Source organism: Bufo gargarizans, chromosome 10, assembly GCF_014858855.1.
Source record: "Bufo gargarizans isolate SCDJY-AF-19 chromosome 10, ASM1485885v1, whole genome shotgun sequence".
Classification (NCBI taxonomy): domain Eukaryota; kingdom Metazoa; phylum Chordata; class Amphibia; order Anura; family Bufonidae; genus Bufo; species Bufo gargarizans.
This window is the reverse complement of record NC_058089.1, coordinates 9,001,690-9,021,161: the sequence shown is the minus strand read 5'-3', so window position 1 is coordinate 9,021,161 and position 19,472 is coordinate 9,001,690. Positions and strand designations below refer to the sequence as shown.

Below are 19,472 nucleotides of genomic sequence, written 5' to 3'. Positions count from 1 at the left end.
GAAAACACCACCATGGGCTTTATCTGGTATTTGAGGGAATGACCTTAAGCTGCAATACCAGCCAATGTTTCAGGCCCTTTACAGACCTGTTAAATTAAATCTGGAAACCCTTTAACTGCTTACATTATTACTGATATGAGTGCAGCCCAGAAAAGCAACTGACATACACAAAATGTCCTCCGAAATCTTGAGTGGAGCTGTTGCTGTGAGTCAGGGTCCAGCCTCAGACCCGGAGACTGCAGCAGAATCTGTTCTAGCACTGGGATAAATAATTCACGTCAGCGGCTCTGCAGTAAACATACTGCACATAACCCAGCGCCATACCCATGCATTATTCATACTGACAACCTCCATCCTGGGAAATATGCTAATTACCCAGATTGTCAATAAACGCTACATAGCATTATTATTACGCTTTAGTCATAAGGATAAAACATTGATAGCTGTGGTGAGGCTGGCACAATTCTCATATTCCAGAGGCATCGCCTGTGTCTGCCTATCATGAATGCATATTTTCTAATTTCACTTTATCATTTTTTCTTTTATGGCTGGAAAGCTGAATGTGCTATGGCGTAAATGGATTGTCCCAAGATATAGAAAAATCCTTTGTCCATAGGATAGGTGAATGATCAGTGGGGGTCGAGAATGGAGCGATGACCGAGCATGCGAGCTGCTGCTCCTTTCATTTCTTATGGGACTGCCGAAGAAAAGCCAAGTACCACACTCGACTATTCCATAGATTTGAATGGAGCAGCTGTGTGCATGCTCGACAAGCCCGTTCTAACATTAGGACCTATGCTGTGAACAGGGTTAAGTTTTAATATTGGGGCAATATTTTTACTCTTATGGCTCCCCACATGGCATAACGGGCAGTCCTGACACTAACAGAAACTAGTATATAGCAAAGAAGGACCGGCACTCATTTTCTTGACTATATAACGAGATAATAAGCATAATAACATCATCAGTGACTAGTTTCGGTTCAAGGTTTCGTGCTATTATGCTTTGAAAAAAACGTCTTTTGATATAGGCAAGAAAGTGAGTGCCGGTCCTTCTTCGCTATATACTAGTGGGATGCCATCCCTGGACGTGTGCACCACGTGGAAACCGCTGTACTGGAAATTAGTGATATGGACTCCATATCTGCAGTACTACACGTGTATTACTGTAGATAATAGTCCAATATTGGGGCGGCCCACATGTATATGAATTGGATACCTATAAGGAACATGCACATAATAGAGGAAAACTCTCTGCTTCGGACCCCCACCCCACAAGCCATTCATTCATTTAAATTTGCGCCATGTAATACTACATTTTTCCTGCAGAGGTCGCTACAGAGAAATCGAGTAGCTGTAAGTGGCTTCTCTTGGTGAAAACCGCTGATTGCTAGAGTTTAAAAATGCCAACCTCATGATCACTGGGGTGGCTTCATTTTCAGATGAGGTTATCCACCCCTTTAAGGGGCATCTGTCCCAATATAGTGTATATGTGGAAAGTATTATTATTATTATATATTTTTTTTAAATACTTACAGCATGTAGTTTATAATCATTTCGCCCTTACTGTAATGGAAATCGACTCTCCATTCACTCATTGCCTGCTCTTCTTGGAGAAGCTAATGTGAACAAGCAAAGCTGCAGTGTAGAGCATGGATGGGGGGGATAATTTAGAGGGATTAAAGAGACAGGAGGTGGAGTTCAGTCTATGTCTGCATCCATTACATAGGCTAAACCAGCTGTGAGTGAGATGTGACATCATGCAGCTTAAAAAGTAAGTTCTGTATGATCCAACAGACCTGTATTTAAAGCTTTGGGTGTGACTAGACACAGGGATGGCCAACTGGCAGCTCTCCAGCTGTTGTAAAACTACAACCCCCACTATGCCCTGCTGTAGGCAGTGTGGGCATGCTGGGAGTTGTACTTTTGCAACAACTGGAGAGCCTCAGGTTGGCCATCCTTGGACTAGAGTATAAAACACTATGCAAGGTAACTTAATCTGCAGACTGCCACCTGATTGTAAACCGTGTGTGACGAGAGATGGGACTTGGCCCCGTGCAGCATATACATTGATTAATCCCCTGCCGAATTGTAGCGTCTTTTATAGATTGCCCTGAAAAGGAGCTGCAACGTGGAGCTTTTTCTGCTGAGAGAAGCAGGAACATTTGTATAAAATTCCCCAGTGACATTTAACCAGCAGGGATGTGTCACACTTAATTTCTTTAGTCCTGTTGAGAACAGCAGAATCCTCAGGCTGAGCAGCTAAATCAGGAGGAGGCCGTGCTCCATACGAGCCAAGATCCACAATACTAATGCTGCACTAATGGACATGAGGTCCTGAGGTACCCGTTACCCCTAATTGGCATAGACTATTGATATCTATAGTGCTGGAACAAAATCTTCCAGATTATTTCCCTCAGTTATAACAACTGTGCCCCCTACTGCTCAGGGGGAGAAGGCCGAGTCTATGGTAATGCCTAAATCATCAGATTCTCATTCTATCGGGGTTCACTTGGGCTATTAGCAGCAATTACCCAATAAACTCCTTTTCTCACTGATGGTTTAGAAACGTGCACATCATACAGTACGTACTCGTCATTACGTAATAGAGATCACCTCTCCATACACACTTTACGGATGAGCTCCTATTGCAACTATTGTTGTGTATGGCAGTATTATCTGGGCACTGTGTGTTTCCAACATTTCGGACACCATTCTAAAGAGCGATGCGGTTTCCAGAAGTGGGACCGACGTCTATCAGGTATTATTGGCTTACCCTGTCAATATGCCTTAACCGCAATGGGAATACATTGTATTGATGCAATATTTTTTGCACTGTTTGGCAGTAGTAATTGAACACTGTATAGCTGTGTGTGGCACTCTATGGAATGCTTGTTGAGCACTACATGGTGGCTTTATTTGAGCACTGTATGGCTGTGTTATTTTGGCTCTGCAAAGTGCTGTTACTTACAGTACAGACCAAACGTTTGGACACACCTTCTCATTCAAAGAGTTTTCTTTATTTTCATGACTATGAAAATTGTAGATTCACACTGAAGGCATCAAAACCATGAATTAACATTATACATAACAAAAAAGTGTGAAACAACTGAAAATATGTCATATTCTAGGTTCTTCAAAGTAGCCACCTTTTGCTTTGATTACTGCTTTGCACACTCTTGGCATTCTCTTGATGAGCTTCAAGAGGTAGTCACCTGAAATGGTCTTCCAACAATCTTGGAGTTCCCAGAGATGCTTAGCACTTGTTGGTCCTTTTGCCTTCACTCTGCGGTCCAGCTCACCCCAAACCATCTCGATTGGGTTCAGGTCCGGTGACTGTGGAGGCCAGGTCATCTGGCGCAGCACCCCATCACTCTCCTTCATGGTCAAATAGCCCTTACACAGCCTGGAGGTGTGTTTGGGGTCATTGTCCTGTTGAAAAATAAATGATGGTCCAACTAAACGCAAACCGGATGGAATACCATGCCGCTGCAAGATGCTGTGGTAGCCATGCTGGTTCAGTATGCCTTCAATTTTGAATAAATCCCCAACAGTGTCACCAGCAAAGCCCCCCCACACCAGTACACCTCCTCCTCCATGCTTCACGGTGGGAACCAGGCATGTAGAGTCCATCCGTTCACCTTTTCTGCGTCGCACAAAGACACGGTGGTTGAAACCAAAGATCTCAAATTTGGACTCATCAGACCAAAGCACAGATTTCCACTGGTCTAATGTCCATTCCTTGTGTTCTTTAGCCCAAACAAGTCTCTTCTGCTTGTTGCCTGTCCTTAGCAGTGGTTTCCTAGCAGATATTCTACCATGAAGGCCTGATTCACACAGTCTCCTCTTAACAGTTGTTCTAGAGATGTGTCTGCTGCTAGAACTCTGTGTGGCATTGACCTGGTCTCTAATCTGAGCTGCTGTTAACCTGCGATTTCTGAGGCTGGTGACTCGGATGAACTTCTCCTCCGCAGCAGAGGTGACTCTTGGTCTTCCTTTCCTGGGGCGGTCCGCATGTGAGCCACTTTCTTTGTAGCGCTTGATGGTTTTTATGACTGCACTTGGGGACACTTTCAAAGTTTTCCCAATTTTTCGGACTGACTGACCTTCATTTCTTAAGGTAATGATGGCCACTCGTTTTTCTTTACTTAGCTACTTTTTTCTTGCCATAATACAAATTCTAACAGTCTATTCAGTAGGACTATCAGCTGTGTATCCACCTGACTTCTCCTCAACGCAACTGATGGTCCCAACCCCATTTATAAGGCAAGAAATCCCACTTATTAAACCTGACAGGGCACACCTGTGAAGTGAAGACCATTTCAGGTGACTACCTCTTGGAGCTCATCAAGAGAATGCCAAGAGTGTGCAAAGCAGTAATCAAAGCAAAAGGCGGCTACTTTGAAGAACCTAGAATATGACATATTTTCAGTAGTTTCACACTTTTTTGTTATGTATATAATTCCACATGTGTTAATTCATAGTTTTGATGCCTTCAGTGTGAATCTAGAATTTTCATAGTCATGAAAATAAAGAAAACTCTTTGAATGAGAAGGTGTGTCCAAACTTTTGGTCTGTACTGTATGTACCCTATGACTGTGTTATTGTGGCACCATATGGTGGAGGTATGTGAGCTTCCTATGGATTGTGCTCAATGGCATTATCTAAAGTTAAATATACTGTGAACACTCACATGGGGCTCATTTTCACTGATCTTCCAGCAGCTCTTAGCACTTTTTAAAAGTATGTGGTGCTTGATGGAAGAGGCGGGTCCCATGACCCAACATAGTTATAATAATTTCCGCCATAAAGCTGTATTATCTCATAGCTGGAGTAGATTTTAGGGCTTATTAATTTGTGGCATTTTTAAACAAAACACGTTTACAGAGAGATGTTAGGCCGCGTTCTCATCCCTGTTTTATCTCACGTTTAACGTATGCAAAAAATGTATAAGTTAGATGGATGCCACAGACGAATGCCATATAGTTCCACTGTAACAAAAAAAGAAAAAAAAAAGAGAATACATTAATGTATAAGTTAAACGTATGGCAAAAACGTGATGTGGGCCCAGCCTAACTCCAGTTTTATTTTACACCACCTCCCCTACTTATGTGCAAATAATAAACATGCTAACTAGGCCCACTTTTCCCCCACTTCCACGGTGGGGAGAGCATTGTAAAATCACAAAAGGTTGCAAACTTTTGTGTAAAAAATGGTGTGCAGCAAAATATGACTTTTTCCCGCTAGAATTCTGGCACAAACCAATTTGGCCCTAATCTTGCAACAAGCAAACAACGGCCTTGCCTCTGAATACAAATGAGAATAAACCTGCAGTAATAATGTCAGAACAGATTTTATTTTTAGTTATTACTTTCGGATCCTGTGTCCTTTTAATGTCGGAGAAACTCTTTGAAGAGATTTGGGCAATTTGTACGATTACTTCATGTGGATGAAACTGCGACAAAGAGAAATAATTTCCAGTAGATTTCTGGTTATGCTGTAAACATAAAAGAGAATATTATTAGCTCTGCTGATGATGGCTGTTTAATCAGCTCCACACTGGGGTCTGAAACACATTGTGCTGAACTGCAGAAAAGGCAAATATTATTTTCTGTTATACAGTACTTGGGTCTTTCTGTAATTTAGAACCTCTTTCCTAGGATGCTCCCATTCACTCAGCAAGCAGATAGATAACGGGTGTAGCTAAAGGCTCATGGGCCCTGCTGCAAGGGCTCAGCTTGGGCCCCCCTTCCTCAGTGCTTTGTGGCCAGGGAAGCACATAGCCTTCATGCAAAAATTGAAACAGAAACCCCCCCACATGCCAAATTTTTGACCTAACCCCTTTCCTCCAGCCAGAGGTGTAACTTGACCAACATGCACTTTCTATAACACTGGTATTTTCTTATGCAGCACAAGGGTCTTTGGGCCCCCTCCGGCTCCTGGGCCCAGTAGCGACTGCTACCTCTGCATCCCCTATAGCTACACCCCTGAGAGAGATCATGAAATTGTGTAGGAAAACCAAAACAGCACTGTATATTAAATAATTGCACACTTTTTTATTACCTAGACATTCCTGCAAATATGATGAAGGAAGGCATTAATCCAGAGTCAGACTCCCCGGATAAAATCATAATTGAAGATGTAATAATTTACTGTAATGTTGTAACGTAATGTCCGACCCATGTCTTCTAGACTGATATTAAACTCTGCAATGGGACAGACAAGGAATGCTTATCACCCACATGTAAGTCGGCCAAGATGGACACCCTCAAGGTAAGAGGCTTCTTGTAGCAATGATCCGCTATAATGTGTTAGAAATGACCCGCGGTGTCCTGTAATATCTGCCTGTAATGATGCTGTAGAACATCTGAGGGTTCAGCCTCGTGGTGGATGAGATTAGGACATAGGGCTTCATGCTGGGAGAAGCTAATAGGTTTCTTGGACACCTACCTGATTGTGAGAAGAAGAAAAGCTTCAGGGTTATCTCACGTCTTGCATTAGGACTGAGAGTCATTCAACTACGTTGGATCTTAATAGAGAAGCCGCTCAGCAGTATCACAGTATTGTCCTCCAGATTATCTATTACTTAAGCTTCATTCTCGTTTTATTAAAAATGATTTATCCACTTGCAATATATAATAATATCTGCAAAACTGGCAAACGTTAAAGTGAATGTGCACTCTATTTAATCTGCACGTAGCTATAATTCTAAGATGATTCATTTCACAATATATTTTTTACATCAGATGGAACTTTATTTTCTGATACAGAGCTCCAAATCTCCTACAAAGATGGATAAACGCGAACTGATTCTTGCTTCCTGTAAGTCATTATCTATACACTGAACTCAATAAAACAGTATTTTATAACCTTCTGGGCTCCCTCTAGTTGTGGCTGAAGGCAGCAAGAATTCAATGTCTATACAGTCGATTCAGAGCTATGAATCAGAAAAAACTGCGCTCGGTCTGCTAAAAAATAGATATTAAGAAATTGATTAGCACAGGATGTTGGCAACATGGTGATAAAGTTGGAAACTCACTTTAAAAGGATAATTGCAAAATTATTGTATCTGATGATAGACATACAAGTGAGTTGATCACATGTCTCCATGGTCACAAACTACAAACATGCCCCATGTAGTCTGATTCTGCGGTCATATGTTACTCCATTCTCACCTCTTCTTGATACTCTTGGAAGGGAGTAACACATGAATGCAAATTTCAGTTTTAATACAGTGTCCCCTGGAGGTCATACCCCAGACTGCAAATGTTGTCTAGGATCAATATTTCTCTTTTCTATTTTTACACAGGTGCAGAAAAAGAATTATAGGCAGGAGAAGAAGAGAGCAACTAAACAGCTCTTCAGTGCCCTGAAAGACCCCAGCGTGGTGATTGTGGCTGACTGGCTGAAGGTAATTGAGAAGGAACTTGTCCATAAATCCTGTAATGTTCCTTTTAAGGTGTCTACAATACAAATAATAACATAACATTATTGCTTGTGTTTATGCTCTTTTGTGGGTGGAATGAAATGTACACAAAAGATAGTAGAAAGTAATTACTTCAAATCTGGTACCTACATACAGTATCACAGGTATGATAACAGCAATAATCTCTTAAACCAGGCTGTCAGTCACCACCATAGTAGTTATATTCATATACATAGGAGCAGTATTATAGTAGTTATAGTCTTGTACATAGAAGCAGTATATTAGTAGTTATATTCTTGTACATAGGAGCAGTATTATAGTAGTTATATTCTTGTACAGTAGGAGGCAGTATTATAGTAGTTATATTCTTGTACATAGGAGCAGTATTATAGTAGTTATATTCTTGTCCATAGGAGCAGTATTATAGTAGTTATATTCTTGTCCATAGGAGCAGTATTATAGTAGTTATATTCTTGTCCATAGGAGCAGTATTATAGTAGTTATATTCTTGTCCATAGGAGCAATAATATAGTAGTTATATTCTTGTACATAGGAGTAGTATTATAGTAGTTATATTCTTGTATATAGGAGGCAGAATTATAGTAGTTATATTATATTAATTATATTCTTGTACTTAGAAGGCAGTATTATAGAAGTTATATTCTTGTACATAGGAGAAGTATTATAGTAGTTATATTTTTGTACATAGGAGCAGTATTATGGTAGTTATATTCTTGTACATAGAAGCAGTATTATGGTAGTTATATTCTTGTACATAGGAGGCAGTATTATAGTAGTTATATTCTTGTACATAGGAGCAGTATTATAGTAGTTCTATTCTTGTACATAGGAGCAGTATTATAGTAGTTATATTCTTGTATATAGGAGCAGTATTATAGTAGTTATATTCTTGTACATAGGAGCAGTATTATAGTAGTTATATTTTTGTAGATAGGAGCAGTATTATAGTAATTATATTCTTGTACATAGGAGGCAGTATTATAGTAGTTATATTTTTGTAGATAGGAGCAGTATTATAGTAATTATATTCTTGTACATAGGAGGCAGTATTATAGTAGTTATATTCTTGTACATAGGAACAGTATTATAGTAGTTTTATTCTTGTACATAGGAGCGGTATTATAGTAGTTATATTCTTGTACATAGGAGCGGTATTATAGTAGTTATATTCTTGTACATAGGAGGCAGTATTATAGTAGTTATATTCTTGTACATAGGAGGCAGTATTATAGTAGTTATATTCCTGTACATAGGAGGCAGTATTATAGTAGTTATATTTTTGTACATAGGAGGCAGTATTATAGTAGTTATATTCCTGTACATAGGAGGCAGTATTATAGTAGTTATATTCTTGTACATAGGGGCAGTATTATAGTAGTTATATTCTTGTACATAGGAGGCAGTATTATAGTAGTTATATTCTTGTACATAGGAACAGTATTATAGTAGTTTTATTCTTGTACATAGGAGCGGTATTATAGTAGTTATATTCTTGTACATAGGAGCGGTATTATAGTAGTTATATTCTTGTACATAGGAGGCAGTATTATAGTAGTTATATTCTTGTACATAGGAGGCAGTATTATAGTAGTTATATTCCTGTACATAGGAGGCAGTATTATAGTAGTTATATTTTTGTACATAGGAGGCAGTATTATAGTAGTTATATTCCTGTACATAGGAGGCAGTATTATAGTAGTTATATTCTTGTACATAGGAGGCAGTATTATAGTAGTTATATTCTTGTACATAGGGGCAGTATTATAGTAGTTATATTCTTGTACATAGGAGGCAGTATTATAGTAGTTATATTCCTGTACATAGGAGCAGTATTATAGTAGTTATATTCTTGTACATAGGAGCAGTATTATAGTAGTTATATTCTTGTACATAGGAGCAGTATTATAGTAGTTATATTCTTGTACATAGGAGGCAGTATTATAGTAGTTATATTCTTGTACATAGGAGCAGTATTATAGTAGTTATATTCTTGTACATAGTAGGCAGCATTATAGTAGTTATATTCTTGTACATAGGAGGCAGTATTATAGTAATTATATTCTTGTACATAAGGGCGTTATTATGGCTCATTGTATTCCAGGATTACAGCATTCTTCCGCTGTGTTATTCTTGGCTGTTTCAGATTCGCGGCACATTGAAGAGCTGGACTAAGCTGTGGTGTGTTCTGAAGCCGGGATTGCTACTGATATACAAAACACCAAAGATCGGGCAGTGGGTGGGAACATTAATGCTTCATTCCTGCGAGCTGATTGAGAGACCCACTAAGAAAGACGGCTTTTGTTTTAAACTTTATCACCCGCTGGATCAGTCCATTTGGGCCGTTAAGGTAAATATTTTGACTTGACAAATACCTGAATTATAATAAACTGGAAAGGCACTGAGGTTTATTACTTGGCTATGGGCAGTAATTATAGAGAGGGTTGGAGGTTACACCCCTCCCAGGTTCCTAGTGAAGGGGTCCAAAGGCCAACATGATCCATTAGATAACAGTGATAATATCAGTAGAACGCCCTTGCCTCAGGGCACCCATGCTTAGGCTTGATTCTGCATAATTATAAGAACTTTTCTATAGCTGCTTCTTGCTTTTCAGGGCCCTAAAGGTGAAAATGTTGGATCCATTACTCTACCTCTTCCCAGCAGCTACTTAATATTCAGGGCAGCTTCTGAATCTGATGGTAAGAACAAATATTTTAAGAGATTAATTGCCCATATAATTACATTCCATAATTTTTTATCTGCCAGGATTTATCAGCAATCTGAATTTTATAGGGTATGGTTGATTGTCCCACAAAGTCTTGTGCTGGAGGAGATACACAATACATTTTTACCCGCTCAGTCCTTTGTCTGACTGGATGTGTCTAGGAGCAGGTTTTCTACCTTAACCCATAGCAATAACAGGCACGTGTGGGGTTTTGGTGGAGTTGGACAACTTAGACTGAACAGCCTAAATCTGATCATAGACATGGGATACAGTCAGCAGACCCTGCCAGATTTGATGGGATTTGCCAGCAAGCTAATGTCTATGTTCTGCCATTGGTTTATCTGTAGATCCCATCAAAATTGTCTTAATTTTGGCAAACAATTAGATCTTTGGTCAGATTTAGTGTCTGGGTACTCCTTGCCCGGTTTTGATGTGTGGAATTCTATTATTACTAGTCATTATCCTCTCTGAGACTTCTGCCCTCCTGCTTCTTGTGTTTCAGGGCGCTGTTGGATGGACGCTCTTGAACTGGCTCTTCGGTGCTCCAGTCTCTTCAAGATTAATCTGCCCAAGCAAGGAAAGGAAGGAGACATCATAACCCCACCTGATGTGACCCATAACGGGCTGTACACATTACTGCAGGCATCTACCTTCTCTGAGCAGGAACTCTTCCAGTAAGATCCTCAGGCCTGAACCTAACACAGAGAGTCTTTTGGGGTCCTAAGAGACCACTAGTCATTTTTCCTTAAATAAGTTTCCCCTGTTATTGAGGCTTATTATGATGATAATGATGTATAGTCTTGTGTACACGCAGTCTTACCCTTAGGGCCTCGATGCGCTTAGCTGGCTAATTCAACAAGGGAGGAAAAAGAAGGCATGACACTTGCCATGGGCCACAAATGCCTAGAGAATAAGGCACCTATTCCAGAGACCAATTTCCTAGCACTTATCAAATGGAGAATTAAGAAAAAGGGAGGGAAGGTAGGGGGATCTCAAGGTTCAAAGGGTTCGGTCGAGACATAGAGAATGTGAAGAGAACAAAATTAATAAACGTGAGGAAAAGGTATCTTTAAAATAGAAAGGACATTACCAACCGTGAATTTATAGACTAAGATTTAGGGAAAAAAATAAAATTATATGAACCAAAAATAAGTATTACGGTATATAGGAAGATCAAACGCCTGTTTGAAAAGTAAGGTTTTCAGTGCACGTCTGAATGAGAGAAGACTGGGAATCATTTTCAGGGCCATTATGCTTTAGCTACATGTAGTTTACAATAATTCTGTCCTTAAATCAATGCAGCAGCCAAAGGCCCTGATGAGACTGCCCTAGAACCCCAATAGCATAGAGAAATTCCAGCAAACGCAAGATGCTTATGCTTTTTATTGCATGATAAGGTATACAATCTCAGGACGTGTTTTGGCCTGTCCAGCCTTCATCAGCTAATGAACGATTAGTTGATGAAGGCTGGACGGGCCGAAATAGGTCCTGAGATTGTATACCTCCAATGCAATAAAAAAACATTAGGCTTTGAAACATCTTTCATTTGCCAGGAATTCTCTATTTTGTGTTACTGGAGTTCCTACTTTCCTGCAGCAATGCATTCGAGGATCATTTGCTGCCCAGACCTGACCCCATCTATAGACATCTGTACTAATAGACATTGTAGCTAAGCTGGAGTCAGAAACCAGTGCCCTAAAGTAGCAGAGTTAGAAAGAAACTAATTATCAGTCACAAGAAAATAGATAGAAGGTAACCATTAGTTAAGAGTAGAGACTTATGTATATTTTTTTAGACCCCAATTATATCTACCCTTTAACTGATCCCATATATTTTTACATACTTACTAATGCACTGTTATTCCACAGAAAGAAGTCTATAAAGAGCTGTCTAGTGGGGTTCTTACACTGCAAGGCTGATTTAGCTGTCTCTGTGCTTGCCTGTGACACACAGAAAAAATATATATATAGTACCCAAAGTGTTCCTTCTATTACTGTAGGAGCACCGTGGCAAACAGCTCCTCAAATCTCAGCCTCCTGGAATGTAAATCTCAGCCTCCTGGAATGCAACATGAAAGAATGAGATGCTGGGCTTAACTCCAGTAACATCTGAATTCTCATATTATGAATTAAAACCTAAAACTATTATTGCCATCCAAACAACAAGTAACAGGATTAAAGATTGAATATTTACCTGAACATAGAGTGTTAATAGTGTGGATTACATTTGATGCTTTGTTTTTTTGTTTTTCAGGCTTCATGAATGTGTGCAAGAAAATGACACCTTGTCTGACAAATCGGAAAGGGACAATATAGAAGAGTCTGAAACCGAGCAGAGTAGAAAAACCAGTGAGAGCGACCAGTCCGAATTACACGGAGAGATCTCTCTAGATAGGGAGGGGACTACATACATGGAAGAACTGTATGAGGAATTTGGAGAGGTATGATGGGACACTCGAAACCCCTAAATATATATGACATGGTGGAACATCAATCACTCACTTTTAATTGGTGTTAATAAAAAGGCATGTTCCAGGTACCATGAAAATTGCAGCTGGGATGAACCCATAAAGTCGATAGTTAGGTTCGGTTCATCATATAACCTACACAAGTAAATCAGGCAGAAGTATAGGGTATGTCCTCTGCAATCCTTTTTTGATTGCTCCAGTGATTTGAGGTCCATGTAACGTCACATCAGTGGACCATGGCAGTCATCAGATGATGTCACATCAGCATAGGGATGAAATATCACAGCGATGGGTACCTGGTGACTCAGGGGGATCAATGGCTCCTCTGCCACACAATAAGACACTACTGTTATAAATGGCACATGGTAGGGGTCCCTGTTAGAGTTTGCACTGTGTTTTGCATTGTGGCCCCTCATAAATGAGCTGATCCTTTGCCTTTCTTCTGTGCTGTTAGATTGGAGAAGCGTCACAGATGGAGACTGTCTCTGATGAAAACAAAAGCTTGATGTGGACGTTACTAAAGCAAATGAGACCCGGCATGGACCTTTCCAGAGTCGTTCTGCCAACGTTCATCCTGGAGCCTCGCTCTTTTCTCAACAAATTGTCGGATTATTACTATCATGCAGACATACTATCACAGTGAGTGCACAATGCTCCTATCACACGAGCAGTAACACGAGCAGCACATGAGCGATCCTTTATCCTCGTACAGTGAAGGAGATCGCTGCATGTAAATGCACGGTCTCCTTCACTGAACGGGCAGCCGACTGTAGGGAAAGGACATTTTCTTTCTGACAATCGGCTGCTCCGTTGGCCCTTCTAAATCGAGCCTAAATCTACAAATGTCATATAAACAGCTGTCCATATCAGGTGTATGTTCACACCTCACACTCCTGTAGCAAAAACAAACCTGGAACACATTTTAACCAGGTCTGACATTAGGATGTTCATGCCATTAGATGTCCTAGCGGGACCTACAGAGCTACATGGTCATATTACTAATGTCATGTTGTCATAACACCTCTATAAATATACAGTACTTCTATAACCGCATCAAACTAAACACCATATTTCAAGCCTAAGGTCACATTCTGACATTTAGTTATAGCTGACATTATTCTATATAAAATCCAGAGTCTCTTTCCACTTATCCTGTACTGATCCAGAGCTGCACTCACTATTCTGCTGGTTAATGTTGCATTCTGTATAGAGATGAGCAAATTTCATATTTTGAAATTCGTTCACGCTTCCTTTGGTGGTAAAAGCAGAATTGCGTTATGGATTCCGTTACCACGGGCCATAATGCAATTCTATGACTGAATGCATAATGGAAGGCCTTTAGAGGAATTCCGTTATTCATTCTGTCATAATATAAGTCTATGGCTGCAAAACGGATCCGTCCTGTTTCCGTTATGCAGGAGAGTCCTCTCCTGCATAACGGAAATGGGACGGATCCGTTATGCAGGCCATAGACTTCTATTATGACGGAATGAATAGCGGAATGCCTCTAAAGGCCTTCCATTATGCATTCAGTCATAGAGTTGCGTTAAGGCCCGTGGTTATGGAATCCATAACGCAATTCTGCATTTATCACCAAACAAAGCGTGAATGAATTTCATAACATGAAATTTGCTCATCTCTAATCCTGTATTATACTCCAGAGCTGCACTCACTAGTCTGCCGGTGCAGTCACTGTGTACATACATTACTTATCCTGTACTCATCCTGAGTTACATCCTGTATTATACTCCAGAGCTGCACTCACTATTCTGCTGGTGCAGTCACTGTGTACATACATTATGTATCCTGTACTGATCCTGAGTTACATCCTGTATTATACTCCAGAGCTGCACTCACTATTCTGCTGGTGCAGTCACTGTGTACATACATTACTTATCCTGTACTCATCCTGAGTTACATCCTGTATTATACTCCAGAGCTGCACTCACGATTCTGCTGGTTCAGTCACTGTGTACATACATTACTTCGCCTATACTGATCCTGAGTTACATCCTGTATTATACTCCAGAGCTGCACTCACTATTCTGCTGGTGCAGTCACTGTATACATACATTACTTATCCTCTACTGATTCTTAGTTACAGTGAGTGCAGCTCTGGAGTATAATTAGGATCAGTAGAGGGTAAGTAATATACATACACAGTGACTCCACCAGCAGAATAGTGAGTGCAGCTCTGGAGTATAATACAGGATGTAACTCAGGATCAGTACAGGATAAGTAATGTATGTACACAGTGACTGCACCAGCAGAATAGTGAGTGCAGCTCTGGAGTATAATACATGATGTAACTCAGGATCAGTACAGGAGAAGTAATACAGTATATTTACAATATGACTAGATAGTACCTCAGGATCACCTCTGCAGGACACAAGTTCTGTAATTATCTGGTATCATCCGGCTTCTGAGATATTGGCTGTATATATCTCCCATCCATTAAAGAGTTGGAGTTTGCTCATTATTTCTTGACCTTATAAAAGATAGAAGGTCAGCTCTGGATTACATTTTAGCAGTCCATTAGAAGCTGCCTGATGAATAGCAGATGTCTTACTGCATTGTCTTTGGTCTATTTGATTATACTGAGGAGAGTCATTTAATTATGGGCCCATCACCCTGATCAAAAGCAACCACGCTTAGTCACAGAACTAAGACTCGGCAGCACCATGAGAAGTGTCTTCTATTTCTCCACAAAGGGAAATGAGATGCAACAAAACTGCTGCACCGCTATAGGAGGCTTTAGAGTAGCGGGTGTCGGGTGTAACCAACTATGAGCTCTGATGCAGCTATTACGTTGGACACTAGCGCCCCCTTTCAGTAAACATACATTGTCAATGCCTGACATACAGTGGTGGTAAAAAAAAGATGTGCCCCTCCCTTATCTTTCCACATATGAGATAAGGAATTGATTGTTTGATTAGCCAACGTAGAGCATTACAGTGTATGAACTGATGGTGCAGTTTTATCATAAAATATTTTTCACACAATGCATTCTTACAAATGAAGAACAACTCGACCTTCAAGTAACGATACAACGTACTTTATTGTATTCCCCTGGTGCACTGTATTCTCTCAATGACAATCCATCAGACCGAATATTTAGTGACAGGATCGTCAGGCAAAAAAAAATAAAAAATGGTATGATCAACTTTGCTTAGAGAATTGCTGAGAACCGCGAATCCTCCAGGGGCTTGTCCGCACTTCCATATAAAACATATTTTATTGCACATTTTCATAAGAGCCGTGCGGTAATGTGACAACAATTGCCTGAGAAATTAGGACTTTCCTGAGCAGCCTCCAGCGCTCCTGGCAGGTAAAAAGGATGAGTCTTGCAGTTTTTATGCTTGCCTGGTGAAACGAATGTACTTAAGGTTATATGACTTCTTCATCAGGATCTCTCTCGGGCTCATTATCATTTACTTCTTGTTGTAAAAATGTTAAAAAAAAAATCATTTTTGTATCACAGTGTGATAGTGAGTCATCAGAAAATGGTGGAAAGGCGCTGAAAAGGCATTTGATAGGGTTGAGTTTTTATGAGACTGGCTCTTCATAAATTCAACCTCTCAGACCCATTTATCCAGGCGATTTTCATTTTATATGGGCAACGACACGCTAGATTCTGGGTTAATGGTACACTTTCACCTGTCTTTGAGATATCTAATATAGGAGGCTGGGTGCCCTTTGTCTCCGACTCTGTTTATTTTGGAGGCAGAAACTCTGCTCCAATCTATTAGACAGACTACTGAGATTGTGGACGTAAAGTATGGCAACAGAGATCTGAAATGCTACGCCTTGGGGGATGATTTTCTGTTTCTTATTACCAATCCAAAGACGGGACTGAAAGTGTTAAATGTCAAGTTGCGGAATTTTGGCAGATTCTCAACCTTTAAAATGAATCCCACCAAGTTGGAATTGTTGGATATCACGTTACCTAAAGATGCAATAACTCAACTGCTAACCCTATCGCCCTTTCCTTGGATGAAGGGACCTCTAAAATATTTGAGAATACAGATCCCAAGATTTTTTACAGACTTATACTTGAATAACTATGTTCCCCTGTTGGACTCAGTAAAGCGTCTCTTACAAACATATGATCTTCCGTTTCTGTCTTGGATGGGTCCCAAAAATCTACTGAAAGCATATATACTCCCTAAATTCCTATACACTGTGCAGCTGGTACCAATATACAACCTTCCAAGTTCTTTACCGACATTAGACGCATGTTCTCTCACTATATGGGGGAGGTGGAGGCTTTGTATCATTTACAATATCCTGTTTAGGCGATGAGAGGTGGGGCTGTGCTTACTTTATGTTATGTATTAGAGCTGTTTCACATCTGCGTTAAACCACATCCGGCTGACCTGGAACAGCCTGCCAGACCTGTGAATACAGGGCACTACTGTCCGGCTCCACTCACTACAATGGGGACTGGTGGAGATTCGGCCGCTACCCGGCAAATATGCCGAGAGGTGGCCGGACGAAAACAGCTGCGTGCAGCAGTATTTGTCTGGCGGCTTTTCTGCATATTTGCGGGGATCTCTGCCGGTCACCATTATATTGAATAGGGCCGGACTGTATCTCGGCAGCGCATGGTAGCACCCAGTATTCATGGATCTGGTAACAGCCTGCTGGATCTGCTTAACACAAATGTGAAACAAGATCAGGCTGTTCAACTAAGCAGATGGCTAGAACTAGTGGAGCCAAGGAGACAACCTGATGTTGCAGCGCTTTTGCGCACACTGCTGGCTCCTCTTTCCATCTTTGCCTGCCAGATCCTTGTCCCTTTACAGCCGAGGACTCTGACCCCCTTCGAGGTTTGTGTACAATGTGACTCAGCGTTTATAACAAATTGGCCCTGGCCCCCTCTTGGCTGATGCCAGCTAACCTTCTTCCTGACCTCATGTGGGTTACTTCAGATGCTTATCCAGACGTGTGGGCCTTTCTCTCCTCCACTATAGTGGGGGAACTTTTGTCGGAACAGAATATCCCTTCCCCAGATATACTTTCCAATATTTTAAAATGTCACCCTCTTTCTTTTTGTCCTCCTCCCATTTTAAGATAGTATGCTAACAAGCATTGCGAAAACACACGTTCCAGAGACTGCTTGCTTCTTTTGAAAAGCTCATTACTAGTGTTGAGCAGATCGGGTACGGACTGCTCTATCTGAACCCGATTTTTTATTTTTTTTGAATGGCGGAGACCTCACAAGGAGAGGATTTACCTGGTCACATGACCCTCCATCAGCGACCATCTTATGGACAGGACCTCTGTGTGGATGAAAATACTTTGTAAACTAGGGAGAATACCTTATGAAATATAGAAAATGGTGTAGAAAGTGGCCAACCCATCTAAGCCACCTTTTCTACTTGCCTGGGAGAAGGAGCTGGATACGGTCCTCACGGTGAAAGAGACTAAGAGAATACCCTCGCCCTCTCATGGCTTCCCACCTTGTGTACATCTCCAGGAGAATAACTATGAACTCCTCTCCGCGTGGTACAAGGCACTTGAGTTTTGGTATGAAAGAGGTCTTTCTGCCGCAAAACATTGTTGGAGGTGTGGGGGAGAGGTGGGCTCAGTCTCACATTTGGTGGGCTTGCCCTTTGATTGAGCCTTTTTGGGATGCAGTGTGGGATGTGATCAGACGGATCTCCATGCCTGATTTTCAGCTTTCTCTTGATATGATGGCTCTGACCCAACTAAGCAAACCATACAACCCCTCCAAAAAGAACGTAATTTTACACCTTATTGCAGCTGCAAAGACATTAATTCCTTTACATTGGCTTGGTACACAACCTCCTTCTGGAGAAATAGGTTGCCAAGCTCAAATATGTCAGAGATGTCTAAATGGATCAACAATGCTCAAGGCAGGTTTCTTCAGGTTTGGCAGCTCTGGCGTTCCATTGCTGGCTCCCTGTAAGGAACCTGTCATGAGCCTTCACCAATCTGTTCCTATTCTAGGTGATAGGGTTTTATTTTTTTTTATTTTCATTTTCTATTCATCTTCTTTTTCTGTTCTGTATGTTTCAGGATGTACCAGAAATAGTGCCTTATTTCCCCTGCTTTGGAGAATGACTGATTGTGCTGCCAAGTCTGCAGTCGACTTCCTTCCCACTCTCTCTTCTTCCCCTACTCGCTCTTTCACAGTCCCTTACATATTTAGCTTGACTTGAGCTAGGAGTTCCACTGATTGCCATCAAGTGGACTGTAGCACTGTTCTGCATTTTTACAAGACATTGGCTCATTTTCCACGTGTTATATCTCTGTTTTTGCAAATATGAAAATAAAGAATGTTTAAAAAGAAAATTGAGGAAAGGAACCAGAAAAACCACTTTAAAATTGTCAATAAAAAGGCACTAGTCTGCACACAGTGGCCACAGACATGACGATATAGTATTTTTGACCAGTTTCTATTAGCTTATATGGTGTGAGCAGCTCTGACGATCTATTTCTATACATACTTGCAGGAATAGGGCTTCATCACTGGTGTAAGGCAGGAGAAAATACTATAGCTGGACAAAGCTGCTTACCTAAAGTCAAAGTAAGCAGCGTCATCCTTACTCTGAGTGTATGTGTCCTCTTGGGTGTCAGGATCACTGCCGGCCCCCTGTTTCCTACACCATCATCATAATTAGTGTAGAGCAATATGGGTTGCATCGCGGTGACATAAGCATGGATCCTCTGACTTCCTTATCATTCTTCCAGCATCACATAGGCAGGAAAGACAGTATCAGTGTCCTCCCTACGTCCCTGTATACACAGGTCGCTGGTAATGCTAAACTAACCGCTATTGGGTATAACAACAGATAAATAGATTGTAAACCC

The 19,472-nt window shown here is 40.8% G+C and overlaps 1 protein-coding gene across 2 annotated transcripts in view; it reads left to right on the top strand.

The window, feature by feature from the left end:
* OSBPL5 (oxysterol binding protein like 5) overlaps positions 1-19,472 on the top strand; it is an 85,548-nt gene that overhangs the window by 28,194 nt on the left and 37,882 nt on the right. Inside the window, exons 1-8 of one of the 2 annotated variants that reach the window (XM_044269645.1) lie at positions 6,253-6,272; positions 6,746-6,821; positions 7,309-7,410; positions 9,590-9,793; positions 10,058-10,142; positions 10,671-10,842; positions 12,422-12,608; positions 13,090-13,274. In XM_044269645.1, coding sequence (XP_044125580.1) covers positions 9,695-9,793; positions 10,058-10,142; positions 10,671-10,842; positions 12,422-12,608; positions 13,090-13,274 — 728 coding nt within the window. In that variant the 5' untranslated portion in view covers positions 6,253-6,272; positions 6,746-6,821; positions 7,309-7,410; positions 9,590-9,694. Of the gene's footprint in view, positions 1-6,191; positions 6,273-6,745; positions 6,822-7,308; positions 7,411-9,589; positions 9,794-10,057; positions 10,143-10,670; positions 10,843-12,421; positions 12,609-13,089; positions 13,275-19,472 lie in introns of those variants that run through there. The other variant, XM_044269644.1, reaches the window with a different exon arrangement.